Source organism: Brassica oleracea, chromosome C3 (assembly GCF_000695525.1).
Source record: "Brassica oleracea var. oleracea cultivar TO1000 chromosome C3, BOL, whole genome shotgun sequence".
NCBI lineage: Eukaryota > Viridiplantae > Streptophyta > Magnoliopsida > Brassicales > Brassicaceae > Brassica > Brassica oleracea.
Genome location: NC_027750.1, coordinates 3,914,132 through 3,929,397, shown reverse-complemented (window position 1 = coordinate 3,929,397; position 15,266 = coordinate 3,914,132). Strand labels below are relative to the sequence as shown.

The following is a 15,266-nucleotide window of genomic DNA, read 5'->3' as shown; positions in this document are numbered from 1 at the left end:
AACTCCTAAGCACTTATGTGAGTTCGTATTTCTTTTACATGGTTTCTTTGTTTTATTTGGTTGTGTTTTGTGTAGCTTTTAATTCGTATTCAGCTTTGCCTTGCTAGATAAACCAAATAACTATTATCCAAGGAAAGAGGTTATATAAAGTGTTCCTCGGAATTTCCTCGGTATTTTTTAAAAAAAAAAAAAAAAAAAAATCGAGACCACACCAGTGGTAGAGAGAGAGAGACTCTTGATTGACTCAACAAGCTGTCTAGAGAAGACGATGAATTCGAAGGAGATTAGCGAATCCCGTTAGGCAAATCCTAATCTCCAATTTCTCAATCCTTATCTTCATTTCTCCTGTGCGCGCGGCGAGTCGTCATCGTGAAATCATGTCTTGGCTCCCTGTAGAATCCGATCCTGGTATCTTCTTCTCAAATTTGGGGTTTATTGTCTAATAGCTCCTTATTGTTCATCTCAAATGATTGGTCATATACTAAGTCGATAGTGTCTGTCTGTGTAAAAGACACAAGGTTTGCTATATCTTTTATTGTTGTTCATAATGTTTAGGTGTTTTCACGGAGATTATACAACAAATGCAAGTGAAAGGTGTGCAGGTTGAAGAACTGTATTCCTTGGACATTACTTCTCTTGATGAAATAAGGTTAGTTCACTAGTATTATTATTATACACGCTCTTTTGTTTCTTTTTGTTTCCAACAAAAACATAGTCATTACTGTTGTGTTCTTCGTTTGTTTAGACCTGTATGCGGATTGGTATTGCTTTACAAGTGGCGTCCTGAGGAAAAGGAGTCTCGTGTTGTCATCACTGAACCAAACCCAAACTTCTTCTTCGCCAGCCAGGTCCCACTCACTGTCCCCCACATTTACATTTCTGACTCATGGGGACGGTTTATAACAGTATGTGTGTTTTCTTGCAGATAATCAACAATGCTTGTGCTACACAAGCCTTACTGTCTGTCCTCATGAACTCTTCTGGTATCGAGATTGGTTCTGAACTAACAGAACTTAAAGAATTCGCCAAAGACTTTCCACCTGAGCTCAAAGGCTTAGCCATCAGCAACAACGAGGCGATACGTGCAGCTCACAACACCTTTGCTAGGCCTGACTCATCTTCCACCACCACGGACGAGGATGAGTTATCTGCTAGGAGGAAGAAAAGGGAAGAGGAAGATGATGATGTGTATCATTACATCAGCTACTTACCCGTCGATGGTATCTTATACGAGCTAGATGGTCTTAAAGAAGGACCCATCAGCCTTGGACAATGTCTCGGTGAGCCAGACGGAATCGAATGGCTCAGAATGGTCCAACCTGTGGTGCAAGAGAGGATTGACCAGTATCTCCAGAACGAGATCCGGTTTAGTCTCTTGGCTGTGGTTAAGAACAGGAAAGAGATGTACCGAGCTGAGCTGAAAGAGTATCAGATGAAGCGGGAGAGGATTCTGCAGCAGGTGGGTACACTGCAAGCTGATAAGTACGCCGAGAAGAGCAGTTACGAGGCTCTGGATAAATCTCTTTCTGAAGTCAATGTCGGCATCGAGACAGTGTCGCAGAAGATTGTAATGGAGGAAGAGAGGGCTAAGAACTGGAAGAAAGAGAACTTGAGGAGGAAACATAACTATGTCCCTTTCCTCTTCAACTTCCTCAAGATTCTTGCAGACAAGAAGAAGCTCAAGCCTCTCATTGAGAAAGCTAGACGTTAATACCTTAATCAGCTTTTTGCAAGGATATTAAAACTTTATATGTATGAGGGTTTGATTGTATCAGTCTTGAGGATTTTTGTAGAACCAAATCTCTTAATTACATGAAACAATAAATCGAACACAATTACAAAACTTGTACTCTTCGTTTATGTAAAAACTTCTTTAATGGCAGATATCTCAGCTGCTGCAATCATCATAGGTTTAGTCACAAAACCGAAGATCATCATCATCACTCGTACCTTGTGGTTGTGAAAGAAGAGAGTAAACCGGCTGCTTGAGATGGTATTATATCACCAAATGTCGACATAGCGGCTGCTGACCTATCCTTGAATATTCCAACTTGTCCGTCACTTAGTATTGACCCAAATCTACTACCAGCCTGAAACATATATTACATGATCTTACGATATTGAACAAATTATGAAAAACTATTGAGCCACTGATCAACCGAGGAGACTAGACTGTACCTGCATGAAAGACTTCAAGAACGGGGAAGCCACGCCGAAACTGGAGTCATCTTCCAAATCATTTGTTTGAGAAAGCTCGCCATTTGTAAATGCATTCCATGAGAATCTTGACGAACTTTCATTTGATGTAACTGGAGTGGAGACCTTATTTGTACTTCTAGAGGACAGAGCCGGAGCGCTGCATTAACCGGATATGAGAAACCATTTTTCCCACAAGGCTACAAATAGTTTCAGGTGTGGAAGAAGAAAAGCTTACCTTATGGGAAGGTATTTGAAGCGGGGAACTGTGGAGCATGGCATGATATTTGACTCTGAGTTACTTGGTAGTTTCTGGGAAGTATCTGTGTACATTCGGTTTAGTTGCACAAAGAATCCAAATAGTACTGCGTGGCGTAGGTATGACTGCTTTTCGTTCTCCCAGAGATAAGGCTCGTACCTTTTTTGACACATTTCAAAATATACTAGAATCAGAAAATAATTGAGACAGTAAACGATAAGACCAGAAGATTCCTATGAATTTCTTAGAACGGACAAAATAGTAAACATGTGACATGTTCATAGTTTATGGATAAGGTTCCTTACGTGAGCCAGTCTATGGGATCCAACTTTTGGGTCAGTTGGGAGATTACTCCATCAATGCGACTTCTGTTGACTGACTTTGTTTGCTGTTGGCCCTGCTTTCGCCTGAAAGCTGATCTGTTCATTGTGATCTTTGGTTGTATCTCCACATTGGTGCTTGTATCACCCCCAGAAAGAATGTCCGATGCAAATCTCAAATCCAGTAAAATTTGTAAAACCCCCTTCTCTGAAATTTGGGGTTCGTTGGCCTCCCTGGCAGATAAGAAATCCTCATAAATAATGATGATCTGCATTGTACAATGGAACATTGAAAAAAAAATCATTTTTATAAGCAATCACTAGCTTGGAGATATTTACTGATGAAAGGGAACAAGTGTGAAGAAGGGAATAACTATCACAAATATTTTTAATAGAACATTGTTCCTTGCCAGAAACACTTCTGCAGCATGTAGAAAATAATCACAGGAAAGTAAGTAAACAGAGACAAGACAACGCACCTTCTCCAACAGGCTTGAAGCAAACTTTTGCAAAATTGACTTATCCAGTACGTGGCCTCCAATTCGATGAATCTCTTCTGATGCCCGACAGAGAAATGAAATTATATAGAGCGAAGGCAAGGACGGAAGTGATATCTTCAACTCAGTCTCGCCCTGCTCTTCCTTGACTATTGTCTCCTCCCAACCCTGCATTATCACTTCAAAGATGAGTTCAGACACAACAAAAGAGCAAGACTAAACTATCTCATTAAACTTCAAAGAATCAAGATATAAAGTAGTTCCTGGAAATATTTCCACCAAAAACAAAGAAAGTGAACAACTAACTATGTATATTAGTCAGCAATATCTAATATCAATGCAGGAGAGAGACGACAACTAAGAAAAATAAGGATAAGAATCAGCTTTTAGTTACCCTTAAAGGAGTTGTAGCAGACAGTCCATCGTCAATCCTAAGATCCCGCAAGAGAATAGCGGAGAGCTCATCCGATAACCACTGTATCCACAATGTATGAGCCTTAATGCACATATCTCGCATAGTTTTATTAAGCTCTTCGAATTTTGGACTTGTCTTCTCGTCTGCCTTAAGTAGTGCCGCAACAGCTAACGAACTCTGCTTCCTAAGATCGGCATGCAACAGCTTTCCAGGGCTGTCAGGAGTCCCTGCAGTATTCGAGCCAAATCTTGGTTGCCTCAACAAGGATGACAACTTATCAGAAACTGCAGTCATAATGTCTCTACACCACAACCTTGGAGAACCGAGAATCAAGGGAAGGTGTTTTGAGTGGTTTAGCAATGCAAACAAAAGGCGTCCCATAAAAAGCGATTTCTCAATTATTATAGCAGGTGGAATTGCTTCGCTGTCGTTGTTTCCTTTCTTCATGGCAGCGCAGAGAGATTCGAGTTCCTTATCTACATCTGCGAGAAGTGCTGAGACACTGTCATAACATTTACTCTGTACGTATGGAGCAAGATCCTTTAACCTCGGACCTGCCTTTTCTGACTCAAAGAAGCTTAGGAGGTCTTCTAAAACACTCTGGCAGCGGTGATCAACTGCATCTCTGATTTGGCTAACTTCAGGACTAAAGTACGCCGTTAGACAACTTTGGAAGTCGCTTTCTTCAGGTGACGTTTTGTTTCCGGCAATAAGACCAGGTTTCCTAGCGTTAGGCTCGATAAACCAGACACCACCACCTGTCGAAGGTCTGTTTAAATATACTTGGAAGTTGATCTTCTCACCAGTGATCTCGCTAAAAGCACGAACCGACTCTGCCACATTGACAGCTCTAGCCAATTCCTCAAATCTAGAGTCAATAATGGATTTCATTCTTTCCACAAAGGCCTTCTCAAATATTTCATCCCATAGGTTCAAATCGTCGTCCAGAACAAGCTCCCGGATTCTATTCCAAGGCAGCTCTATCTCAGACCCAAAAACACTTTTAAGCCAATCTAAACTACCACTCAATACCTCTTTACTATCCATGGTCTCTCTGATCAACTTCTCCGCTGATCCAAGCTCCACACCAGTAACAATAGCTTCAATCAAACGCTTCCCACTAACCTTACCAACAATCTTTCCACCGCATTCCCTCAACCAAGCCAGGCACGCCTTTGAAATATCAATTTTATAAAAGATAACCATAACAGATTCCAAATTATCTCTAAACAATTTCCACAGCGCAACCTCCTCTTCCGGATTCGGAATCCCACCAAACAGCTGAGAAGCCGGAGGGGTGCTCAAAATCGTCTTATAAAACAGAGGCATATCAGTCAACGCTTGCAAAAAAAGCTCACCGACTTGCCCCACAGTGACCTGAACCACACTCAACACATCACAAAACACCGAAACAACACTCCCAGCATCACCGCCACTACAAGCATTCAACTTTTGCAGAACCCAAGTCTTCCTCGAGTCGAGAAACAGCTCAAGCACTTCCTTCGGATCAAGCTCATCAACCACTGCTACAGCAGTTAACGCGTCCACGTAATCCCCCAGTCCTAAACCCGGATCAAGAAGCCGCTCATGGCTCCTCTGAGAAATCTGAGCCTTGAAGCCCTCCACTATCTGCCACTGATGCTCAAGTAACGGAAAATTAGCCAGCAGTTTACTCTGATCCACCTCCTCCAACTTAACAAGTCTCTGCTGCACGTGCTGAGCACGCATGTACCTCCCAGCAGCTTCTAGAAACATGGACTCGTCGAGGCAGCCCCATATATTCTCCGGAGTATCCACCAGATACTTGACCCGACACGCGATCCCATACACATTGACTCGGGCCGGGTCAGTGATAGCGAGCGCGGGGGTTTTCGCTTCCGAGGAGGAGGAAAGGGATCGAATGTTGCCGTGGATCGAGGAGATGTTCGCCGAGATCGACTCGCAGAGCGACTTCATGTGCACGATCGAGTCAGCTGAGTCGATCAGATCTCGGTACCGAGTCCCGACGAGTTGCCGGAGCTCCTCCTTCTTGTCCTCGATGTTCTTCCTAGTCGCCGACTCCACGCTCCGGATCTCCGACATCGGTTTCGAGCGGAGGAGGGACTCAGCGTCTCTTTGACCGCCGCCTCCGCTGCTACCGAGCGAAACGAAACGGTGTTCCGCGGCGGAAGCCGATGACATTCTCATGGTTTTTGTTTTCTCCCGCGTGTTCTCTCTAGATTCTAACAATGCATTCCACTGAGTCGAAGGAGGAGAGAAACGGAGCGGATCTGATCGGATCTAGAGATGCTTTTGCTCGGATTCAGAAGTAGATTCCCGGAATCAAGATCTGATTTTGTAGTTTCTGTGCACTGAGTTTCCGCCATTGCTGTGGAACGAACACGACGAGAAACTAAGCGTTTTATCAAATTACATATTTACCCCGGTTTGGGTTTCGCAATAGAAGAATTCTAATCGGAAGCTAACCGGTCCGATTTGGTAAGTCATAGCGAAAGATCATTAAGTTTGGGCACTATTGTAATGTTTACCATAATAAAGGGGTAATTAGATAAATTAAATTAATGGATGAAATTCTTCTTCTTCTTCTCCGATAGACTTTTGCCTGCATCTCTTCGCCGATCACGATCCCTCCATCTCCGTAAACTGATACGGTACTTCGTTTTACTGTATCGTAAACATTGCATCTCCCCGTATTTCACATTCTGTCATTTACATAGATCTTCAAACCTTATTTATCTCCATCAACTCCGGCGGCTGCCGACGACGGCGTCGTAGCTCTGATTGGCTCGAAGGGAGGAGATCTCTAAGTATTGCTTCCCACCGCACTCCGAAATCTACCCGATCTGACATCGGATTGGAGTGAATTTTGACGTACAGTGAAGAGATTTGGAGAGAATGGTGGAGCCGGTGAACTCATCGCTTGAGAAAATGCTCTTGGAAGAGATCAGTCCAGTTGTCATGGTACTCTGCACGCCTCTCGTTGAAGAGACTTTTCTCAAGAGTGGATTATCCTTTGTGGAAACGCTCAAGCCATTCTGCAACTTTAGCAATATCGATGGTGATGATAGACTTTGCTTCTCTTCTTCGTTTCCAATGGTTTACTTCCCCAACCGTCTAATTCGAGGTTTTAATTTCTTGTGCAGTTCCTGTTCGGACCTCAGGCGATCAGCTTTATCGGCTGAAGAAGTTTACGCTGAGATTGTTTAATGCATCAGATATCAAACAACCAAACGTAGAGGTATATGTAAATCCTCTTGCTTTCGGGAAAGAGGATTGGCTTTTGATAGGTGTATTAGAGTCTCCTCCGTTCTGCATCTTTCGTTGAGCTTCAAAGTTGATTATGTTTACTTAATGGCTAGGTTGCAAAGCAACGGCTAGAGCATGTTATCACTGAAGCTGGGGAGAAAGTTTTTGACGATTTGAAATCTGACCCTCCTCAGATTACTGATATACTCTCTAGTAAGTATCTCTATTCAATATTATGCCTTTTAAGAGAAATTTTTCTTAACATACCGGATTGCTTTTCTAATGCTGTTGTCTTTCCGTTACTGCAGATCCAGAGTCTGAAATTGCACCCACATGGTTTCAGTATTACAATAAGGAACTTATCCGTACACTCTCGTTTTCAGACCATGAAGCTTTTGATCATCCTGTGGCTTGTAAGACATTATAGAAAATCCAAAATTGTTCTTGTTGGCTTCTTACTTTAAACTAGGTTTGCTAATAGACTTTTCTGTTGTGTACCAATCAATTCTACATGTGTTATTCAGGTCTCTTGGTCGTTTCATCAAAAGACGAACAACCTGTAAATAAATTTGTAGATCTTTTCAACACCAATAGATTACCTTCTTTGCTTAATGATGGTGTAATGGACCCAAAGATTTTGAAGCATTACCTGTTGGTGCATGACAATCAGGATGCCACAACAGAGAGGTAACTGTTCCTTACTACATAGTATATTATATGATTCTCACTATAACTATATGGCTGTCAAATGTAAGTTTGAAGTTGACGGGATGTAATTTCTTCTGTAGAACGTCTAAAGTTCTGTCTGAGATGAGAAGTACATTTGGGAACAATGAGTGCAACTTACTTTGCACTAATTCATCTAAAGAGGGGAACGTGGAACATCAGGCTAATCCCTGGGCTTCATTTGTAAGACACTCATCAGAACTTTTATCCAGCATATTGCTCAGCGTTTATGTATCAGTCCATGTTTTTGTAAGTTCAACATTTTGATTATTAACTTTTCTGAAAGAAATCGAGTGTTTCGGCCGACAAACTTGGATGTGCTCTCACTGGCGACGATATTGTGGAGGTAACGTTCCCTTGCGGATGATATTCACGCCTTTAGAATATTTTGGAATGTTTTAACCTCTATAACTTCTCATGGTATATTCGAGGCAGATCAACGATCTGATGCAAGAGTTTGCTTCGAGGCATATAATCCCTCACATGGAGCAGAAAGTTCGAGATCTTAATCAACAGGTTAGCTTTAGATTTTCTAAAAAGTTACTTGTGGGAAGTTGGGAACATACTTTACGTTTTCTGTATGCTTTACTTAGTTCTTTTGGTCTCTTTTCATATCATTTAGTTTGCATTTTGTTATGTCACAACTAGATTTCTGCAACAAGGAAAGGACTTAGAAACCAAATTAAAAACTTATGGTGGAGAAAAGGAAAAGACGATGTTCCGGATTCAACCAAAGGTTCTATGTATGCTTTCTTGAAATTTTTGCTCCTTTTATGATTTCCTTGACGTCATCATAAGCTCTACTATTTTTTTCATTTTTGAAGGTATACATTTAGCTCCACTGAATCTCAAATTAGAATTTTGGGTGACTACGCCTTCATGTTGCATGATTATGAACTTGCATTGTCAAGCTATCGCTTAATATCAACCGATTACAAGCTCGATAAAGCTTGGAAGCACTATGCTGGTGTTCAGGTAGCTTCACAGCTTTATGATTGTGTTTCTATGTAGGTATTCAGGTGGCATTATTTTTAATCAATACTCGTTTTATATATATAATCTAACATATAGTATAGGTTAGCCACAGATTGTTTTGGTCTTTATTTTCCATTGCTCGTTACTTGTGGTCGCTTCAATAACTCATCTTCTCATGTATGCTTGGGAAGGAAATGATGGGACTTGCATATTTCATCTCAGACCAGTCAAAAAAGGAAGCTGAGTACTGCATGGAAAATGCATTCAGCACTTATCTGGTATGTTTTTATAACCCACCTAAAACAGTTCTTTCAGTGAATGTCCCTCGGTTACTTGAATTAGTTTTTATCATAAGCAAAACTTGAAACTGAAATAGTAATAGTTTAACTTGAGCAAGTGACGCGGTAGTACATGCTGTAACATGTCCTTGTAATCTCATGCAGAAGCTTGGGAGGTCTGGCTTTCAAAATGCTACGAGATGTGGGCTCTGGTGGGCAGAGATGCTAAAAGCTGGAGACCAGTACAAAGAAGCTGCTTCTGCTTACTTCCGCATATGTGGAGAGGTGCTTCTTTTATGCCTCAGAACATATGCACTTTATACCATTGCTAACTTTATTATTTTTTCAGGAACCATTACACGCCGCAGTCATGTTAGAGCAAGCTTCTTACTGCTTCGTGTTAACTAAGCCCGCGATGTTAAACAAGTATGGATTTCATCTAGTTCTCTCAGGAGACCACTATAAAAACTGTGATCAGGTACATGTCATTTTGCTGAAAGGGATCAAGCTTCGTACATGCTTTGCATTCTAAAGAATACACTTTTTATGTTTTTTTTTCAGGTTAGCCATGCAATTCGTACATATAGAAGTGCAATCTCTGTTTATGAATCAACTACATGGAGCCATATCAAAGACCATGTACATTTTCATATTGGACGGTAAGTTTTAAACGTTGCGAATGTACGTCTAAGGCGTGATGTTTAGGAAATTGTGGTCTAAGACTTGCTGTGAAATTACCTTTTCAGGTGGTACGCACTTGTTGGGATGCATGATGTTGCAGTTAGAAATATGCTCAAAGTACTGGACTGTGGCAACCAATCCAAGGCAACCCAAGAGATTTTTCTCAGAGACTTTTTCGAGATTGTTAAGGTGCCTAGCTTATACCTGCTGTTTTATACGCGTTACTGAAGCTGCACAGAGAATAATAGAGTGATTCCACTAGTTACCCCTGGTCTTTATTCTTTGTTCTTTGACTATACAAAATAACTTCTTACTTTTTGTCATTCTGAAGAAAACTGGAATGAAGCACGAGGTGGTGGGACTTCAACTACCATTTATTAATATGTCGTCTCTTCAAGTTATATATGAAGACCATCGCACTTATGCATCTCAAGCTTCTGTAAGTTGCATACTCACTCTTTGGAAGTATGTACATATTGCTACCCATCATAATCTTCCTCGGATGTTTTGCCTTTTTACTTCATTATGAACAGCATAACTGATATCAGTATTTCTGGTTAATTTTTTTGGATTAATTGCAAATAAATAATATTTGTGCATCCCTGATTTTTTTCTTTTTCATTATTGGTGAATTTGCATCTGTTCTTTACTAATATTATGTACGTCTCATGGTCAGGTTCTTGTACAAGAGAGCATCTGGCAGTCACTGGAGGATGATATCATTCCATCATTAAATTCTGGCAAGTCAAACTGGCTGGAATTACAGTCAAAGCTACTACCAAAGAAATACAAGGAATCCAATGTTTGTGTGGCTGGAGGTGAATTTACACCTTTTTCATTAATGTTGTTAGCTGCATTTGATGTTTACCTGAATCATGGAGCTTCTTCATTATCCTGCACTTAACTTATGCACACTAATACGCAAAATCTGGTCTACCTTATCGTACCAGCAGGAGGACATTTCAATTTGATCTAGACTTGCTTTGATGTTGAAAAAATGTATATTTTTGGAACGCCGAGCTGTGATAATTTTGCACGGAGTATTAGATTTCCTCATTAGTCATATCATAGCATCTGTAAATGTTATCAGTTGTGCTCCTGCCAATGAAGAGGGATTTCTTGGTTTGTCAATAAATTCAGGCCATATTGTTGAGGAGGATATGATATTCTGCTGTAGTATGTTTGAAAATGTTTGTAATTGTGGATTCTTACTTGTACTTCTTTGTTATCAGAGTCGGTGAAAGTGGATCTGGAGTTTAGGAATCCCTTGCTAATCTCTACTTCTATAACAAGCGTATCTCTCATCTGTGAACTTACCTCAAATTCTGATGACCTAAAAGGTAAGCTGTTTATAATATTGATGTTCACTTTGGAATTGTTCTACATCCTTCGGTTTATAGATGTGAAACTTATTTCAAACGTTTGGACTTTGTAAAGTTGATAAAGACCCAAGTAGCATAAGCTTGGGGACCGAGAGTTCCGCAGAACATAATCAGTAAGCAGCTAATCTCTTCAATCAGGTTTCTTTTAACTTTGTTGATCTACAATTGAATGATTAAGCTGCAACGTCTTTACCAACAATACTACAGGGGTTCAACATCTGGTTTCTCTTCATTCACTTTGTCTGAAATGGACTTAACATTAGGCGGAGGCGAGAAAAAACTGGTGAGTCTGCTAAATTGAAAACATAGATCGATTGACACGTTTTAATATTTTTACTCTTTCTATATCTGACATTATTCATCTTCTTGTGTATATATAGAGAAACACGTTTAAAAAGTTTTGATGTTTCACTTGTGATTGCTGGCTTTACCTCATTGCTACTAACCTTGATTGTAGTCACAGTTTTGAATTGCCTTGGTCCGTTTTAACTTCTAACTATTATATCTTCCGTTTGCTTACTGTATCCTTTGGTGAATCTCTGATGGTTTTATCAGCTGCTGTTTACGTTTGACTTATTATCATGACTTTTTTCTTCTAGGTGAGACTCACGGTTACCCCCAGTGAAGAAGGTATCCTCAAAATTGTCGGTGTAAGGTGGAGGTTGTCTGGTTCTGTTGTAGGTGTGCATTACTTCCAATCTGCCCCTGGAAAGGCAAAAACTAACAAGGGAAGACGGAAAAACAAACTTACTCCCACTGATGCCTTGAAATTTTTGGTCATCAAGGTGCAAACTTTTCCTCTACGGTTTAATTTTGTAAGATTTGCTACGACGTCTAACATAATGAAATTTTGACTGTGCAGAGTCTACCCAGGCTTTTGGGTTCAATTGATCATCTGCCTGAGAAATTGTATGCTGGAGATCTACGTTATCTTGTTTTAGAGCTAAAAAATAAGTCGGAATTCCCGATAAAGGTAGTTTTCGTTTATGATCAACCCTTATCATTCATATTCTCTACCGTCTAGCCAGTAAAATTTATTTTTGTTCTGTTATTGGTGTATTAATTTAGTTTGTCATTGTCTGGCTTATCTATTTATTCTTGCTTGATTACGGAATATTGTGATGCACTACGCTATTCTATGGATTATTTTTGAGCTTTAAAAGTCTGTCCTTGTAGAATCTTAAAATGAAGATTAGCAATCCAAGATTTGTAAATCCTGGAAATCATGAAGAAGAGGTGACAACGGAGTTTCCAGATTGCTTAAAGAAGGGCCATGAACAAAATTTTGTCCAGAGTGAAACAAGTAGTGTATTTTCATTTCCAAAGGTCCGTGGCTAACCTTTTTATTCAAGCCTCCAGGTAAATGTGCATGTCAGGTTATTCTAACATGGTTCTGACTGTTGATTTTTTTCAGGATGTGTCACTGCAAGGAGATAAATCTTTGAGGTGGCCTCTCTGGCTTCGAGCTGCCATCCCAGGAACGATATCTTTGTATTTCACAATATACTATGAGATGGAAAATGTAACAAGCATCATGAAATATCGCACCCTAAGGATGCATTATAATTTACAGGTGATGAATCTCTAGGCTTCAAATTTTTTTTGGCTTTTACTATCTTATAGTCAGATTTTCACTCTATATCGTTCATTGTTATATAGGTTTTACCATCTCTAGAGACCTCGTTCGAAATTACACCCTCTCCGTCAAGATTGCAAGAGTTTCTTGTGCGTATGGATATACTGAACCGTGCGAATTCAGATTCTTTCCAAATTCATCAGTTGTCAACAGTTGGGTGTCGGTGGGGTATCTCCTTACTTGAGCGTGTTGATACAATCTTACCTTCCAAGTCTCTGCTTCCTGGGCAAGCTTTATCATGTCACTTCATGATTAAGGTCGCAGTAACTTGCAAAGCTCATTTAGTAGCTAGCTGGTCTTTCTCTTTTCCATGTCTGAAATTATAATGTTTTTAAAATTTCAGGATAACAGAAGATCAGGGACTGAAGAAGAGAAAACCATGTCCATTCCTCCCAGCCAAACCGACGTAAAACTGTTTGCTCAGGATGACGATGAAAAACATTTTGATATCGTTAACTCACCTTTAGCAAGCTTCCATGAAAGTGAAAGGTCATGTTGTCAAGAAACCTCAGATCAGGTTAGCGAAATCCTCTTTCAGGGACATATATGTATCTTATGCGGTAGAGATGTTTTTTTAAGGGAACATTACTTTTTCTCTTAAACATAACATCATAACTGGTAACTTTCTATCATCAGAAACCATAATGAACTCGTGTTTGTATGATTGAAACAGTTAAGTACCAATACCGTTGACTTCATTCTAATCTCTCACCCAGCAAAATCCAGCAATTCATCTGGAGTGGCAGATATACCAAAGATTCTGTCTCACCATTCATGTCATAATAGGTAAAGAGTATTCACGTAACAGTATATTTTCTTCAGCTTTGATTGAAACCTATTTTTAACTAACTGGTAATCATTCGATTACAGAATCAGGAGCTCAAACCCGCTATCGTGGTCCCTAGACGGTCCCCAAACCATATACCACGACTTCTCGACCTCCTTGTGTGAAATTCAACTAAAATTAGTAATCAGAAACACATCTGATGGAACATCATCTGTGAGCTTCAACACCATTGATTCCGTACAAGACGCAGCAGCACCAACTCCTTCCGCTGGAAACCAATCCGGGTGGCGCTATGTGCCTGATGTAACAGAGGAAATGAAACTGACTTCAGATGTCATGGGGAGCCGTTCAGGGAAGCCTCCATCTTCCATGGAAAGCTCACCTCCTTTCACATGGTCAGGTTTAAGTTCCACAAAGGTCGAAATCCAGCCATTGTCAACAACGGAGATCCCGCTGCAGATATCGGTTTTCGCTCCAGGTATCTACAATCTCTCTTCGTATAAACTTACCTGGGAGCGCTCCGGGCGTGAAGATGCATCATCAGGGACATGCCAAGGCTATCCTTATTACCTTATTGTTCTTCAGTCTGAGTGAACTTTTATAGCTCTGCCTCTCTTTAAAGGTTGGATGAGAATATTCTATTGTGAGGTGTCACTGTCCTCTGTGTATCCATTTTGATGGTTTTACGTCTGAGTTTTCAATTTTGATTGTAGCAGTTGTCAAGAAATGTTTTTTCGGTAGGAGAAAGATTAATTTTACATTACGCCAAAATTTCAAAAAGGTGGGTCCCAGCTTTACTTTTGTTTGTGAAATAAACGATTACAGATATTATCATTTTATTTACTTCCTATTGTTTATACCTTATATTTTATTTAGATGAGGTGCTGTTAGTTTACGCGTCGCAGATCTGCGACCTATTTGCTACGGCTGATAAAAAATCGTTTTGGACGATGCTTATGTAGAAAGCCTTTTTTTTGTTTCTAGTATCGGTTTCCGCAACCAAGCCTTTTTCTTATTCTTTCTTTCAGAAGGGCTAAACCTGCGATATGCTATTAAAACTATTTTTTTTTTTGATGAAATTTTCAATTTATTGATCAACGTTGGAAAAGTGCTAACATGACTGTGTTTTTTTTAAAACTAATGTAATAAAAGGGTACGCTACGCTATCGCAGCTCTGTTGGCTTCCTATGCCATGTGAGCTTCAAACCAACGAACCATTAGTTCCCGCAACTTTGGGTTCAGATGATATTTTGTAGACATGATGCGATTCCTCACCGCTTTGTCGATCACTCGAGCCAGCTGTGCCACCGGCTTTGCCGTGATTTTGTGCTTCCTATCATTACGCTCCCGCCAGATGAAGTAAATAGAAACTTGCAGCACCAATCGAAGCAATATAAACGTTTGTCGGTCATGCGTTCCAGAGAGCATCTGTAGAATAGTTGTCTCCCAATCCGGGTTCGGTTCCACTCCTATCAACTTCCCCACAACCTGCAGCCATAGAGTGAACGTATACGGACACGCGAAGTAAAGATGATCGCGCGACTCCTCCGGTTCTCCACAGAATAGACACCCTTGAAGGCGGCCCCATTTACGGAGACGCTGACCAGTTGCGAGCCTGTCCTTGAACGCTAGCCAGGTGATGAACGCAAATCTGGGAACGCCTTGCGCGAACCAAACCAGTTTAGTCCATAGGACCTTATCATGTTGCTGTCTTATCTGCCGCCATGTTGCGCTAGAGCTGAAACTATCTCCATAGTCATCTGGCCCGAGTTTCCATAGAACTCCATCATTTACACCCGGGGAGAGTGTCACCTGAGACCGACGCACCTCTTGCACTAGCGTTTGGATTTGTCTGTCTCTGCATCTTC

General features: G+C 40.6%; 4 protein-coding genes across 4 annotated transcripts; 2 read left to right on the top strand and 2 right to left on the bottom strand.

Annotated features, from left to right (window-relative positions):
• Window positions 1–179: 179 nt before the first annotated feature.
• On the top strand, window positions 180–1,843 carry LOC106334454 (ubiquitin carboxyl-terminal hydrolase isozyme L5). Its single transcript, XM_013772737.1, has 4 exons — window positions 180–408; window positions 556–649; window positions 746–848; window positions 926–1,843. Exons 1-4 carry the CDS (start codon window positions 378–380, stop codon window positions 1,709–1,711), a joined length of 1,014 nt encoding a protein of 337 aa, XP_013628191.1. The 5' UTR covers window positions 180–377; the 3' UTR covers window positions 1,712–1,843.
• LOC106334453 (conserved oligomeric Golgi complex subunit 1-like) lies at window positions 1,739–6,051 on the bottom strand. The gene is made up of 6 exons (XM_013772736.1): window positions 3,667–6,051; window positions 3,255–3,440; window positions 2,761–3,044; window positions 2,435–2,614; window positions 2,179–2,356; window positions 1,739–2,090 (listed from the first exon to the last, which is right to left on the bottom strand). The coding sequence occupies exons 1-6, from the start codon at window positions 5,872–5,874 to the stop codon at window positions 1,941–1,943; spliced, it is 3,186 nt and encodes a 1,061-aa protein (XP_013628190.1). The 5' UTR covers window positions 5,875–6,051; the 3' UTR covers window positions 1,739–1,940.
• A 21-nt stretch (window positions 6,052–6,072) lies between these two features.
• LOC106334452 (trafficking protein particle complex subunit 8-like) lies at window positions 6,073–14,161 on the top strand. Its single transcript, XM_013772735.1, has 29 exons — window positions 6,073–6,165; window positions 6,282–6,745; window positions 6,831–6,925; window positions 7,047–7,146; window positions 7,242–7,346; window positions 7,458–7,620; window positions 7,722–7,842; window positions 7,946–8,005; window positions 8,095–8,175; window positions 8,308–8,402; window positions 8,484–8,634; window positions 8,826–8,912; window positions 9,078–9,197; window positions 9,262–9,390; window positions 9,474–9,571; window positions 9,659–9,782; window positions 9,925–10,032; window positions 10,270–10,411; window positions 10,826–10,933; window positions 11,031–11,088; window positions 11,183–11,258; window positions 11,575–11,760; window positions 11,838–11,948; window positions 12,152–12,301; window positions 12,390–12,548; window positions 12,635–12,868; window positions 12,955–13,128; window positions 13,285–13,397; window positions 13,482–14,161. The coding sequence occupies exons 2-29, from the start codon at window positions 6,583–6,585 to the stop codon at window positions 13,990–13,992; spliced, it is 3,822 nt and encodes a 1,273-aa protein (XP_013628189.1). The 5' UTR covers window positions 6,073–6,165; window positions 6,282–6,582; the 3' UTR covers window positions 13,993–14,161.
• A 422-nt stretch (window positions 14,162–14,583) lies between these two features.
• Window positions 14,584–15,262, bottom strand: LOC106329691. The gene is made up of 2 exons (XM_013768358.1): window positions 15,226–15,262; window positions 14,584–15,158 (listed from the first exon to the last, which is right to left on the bottom strand). The coding sequence occupies exons 1-2, from the start codon at window positions 15,260–15,262 to the stop codon at window positions 14,584–14,586; spliced, it is 612 nt and encodes a 203-aa protein (XP_013623812.1).
• Window positions 15,263–15,266: the final 4 nt, after the last annotated feature.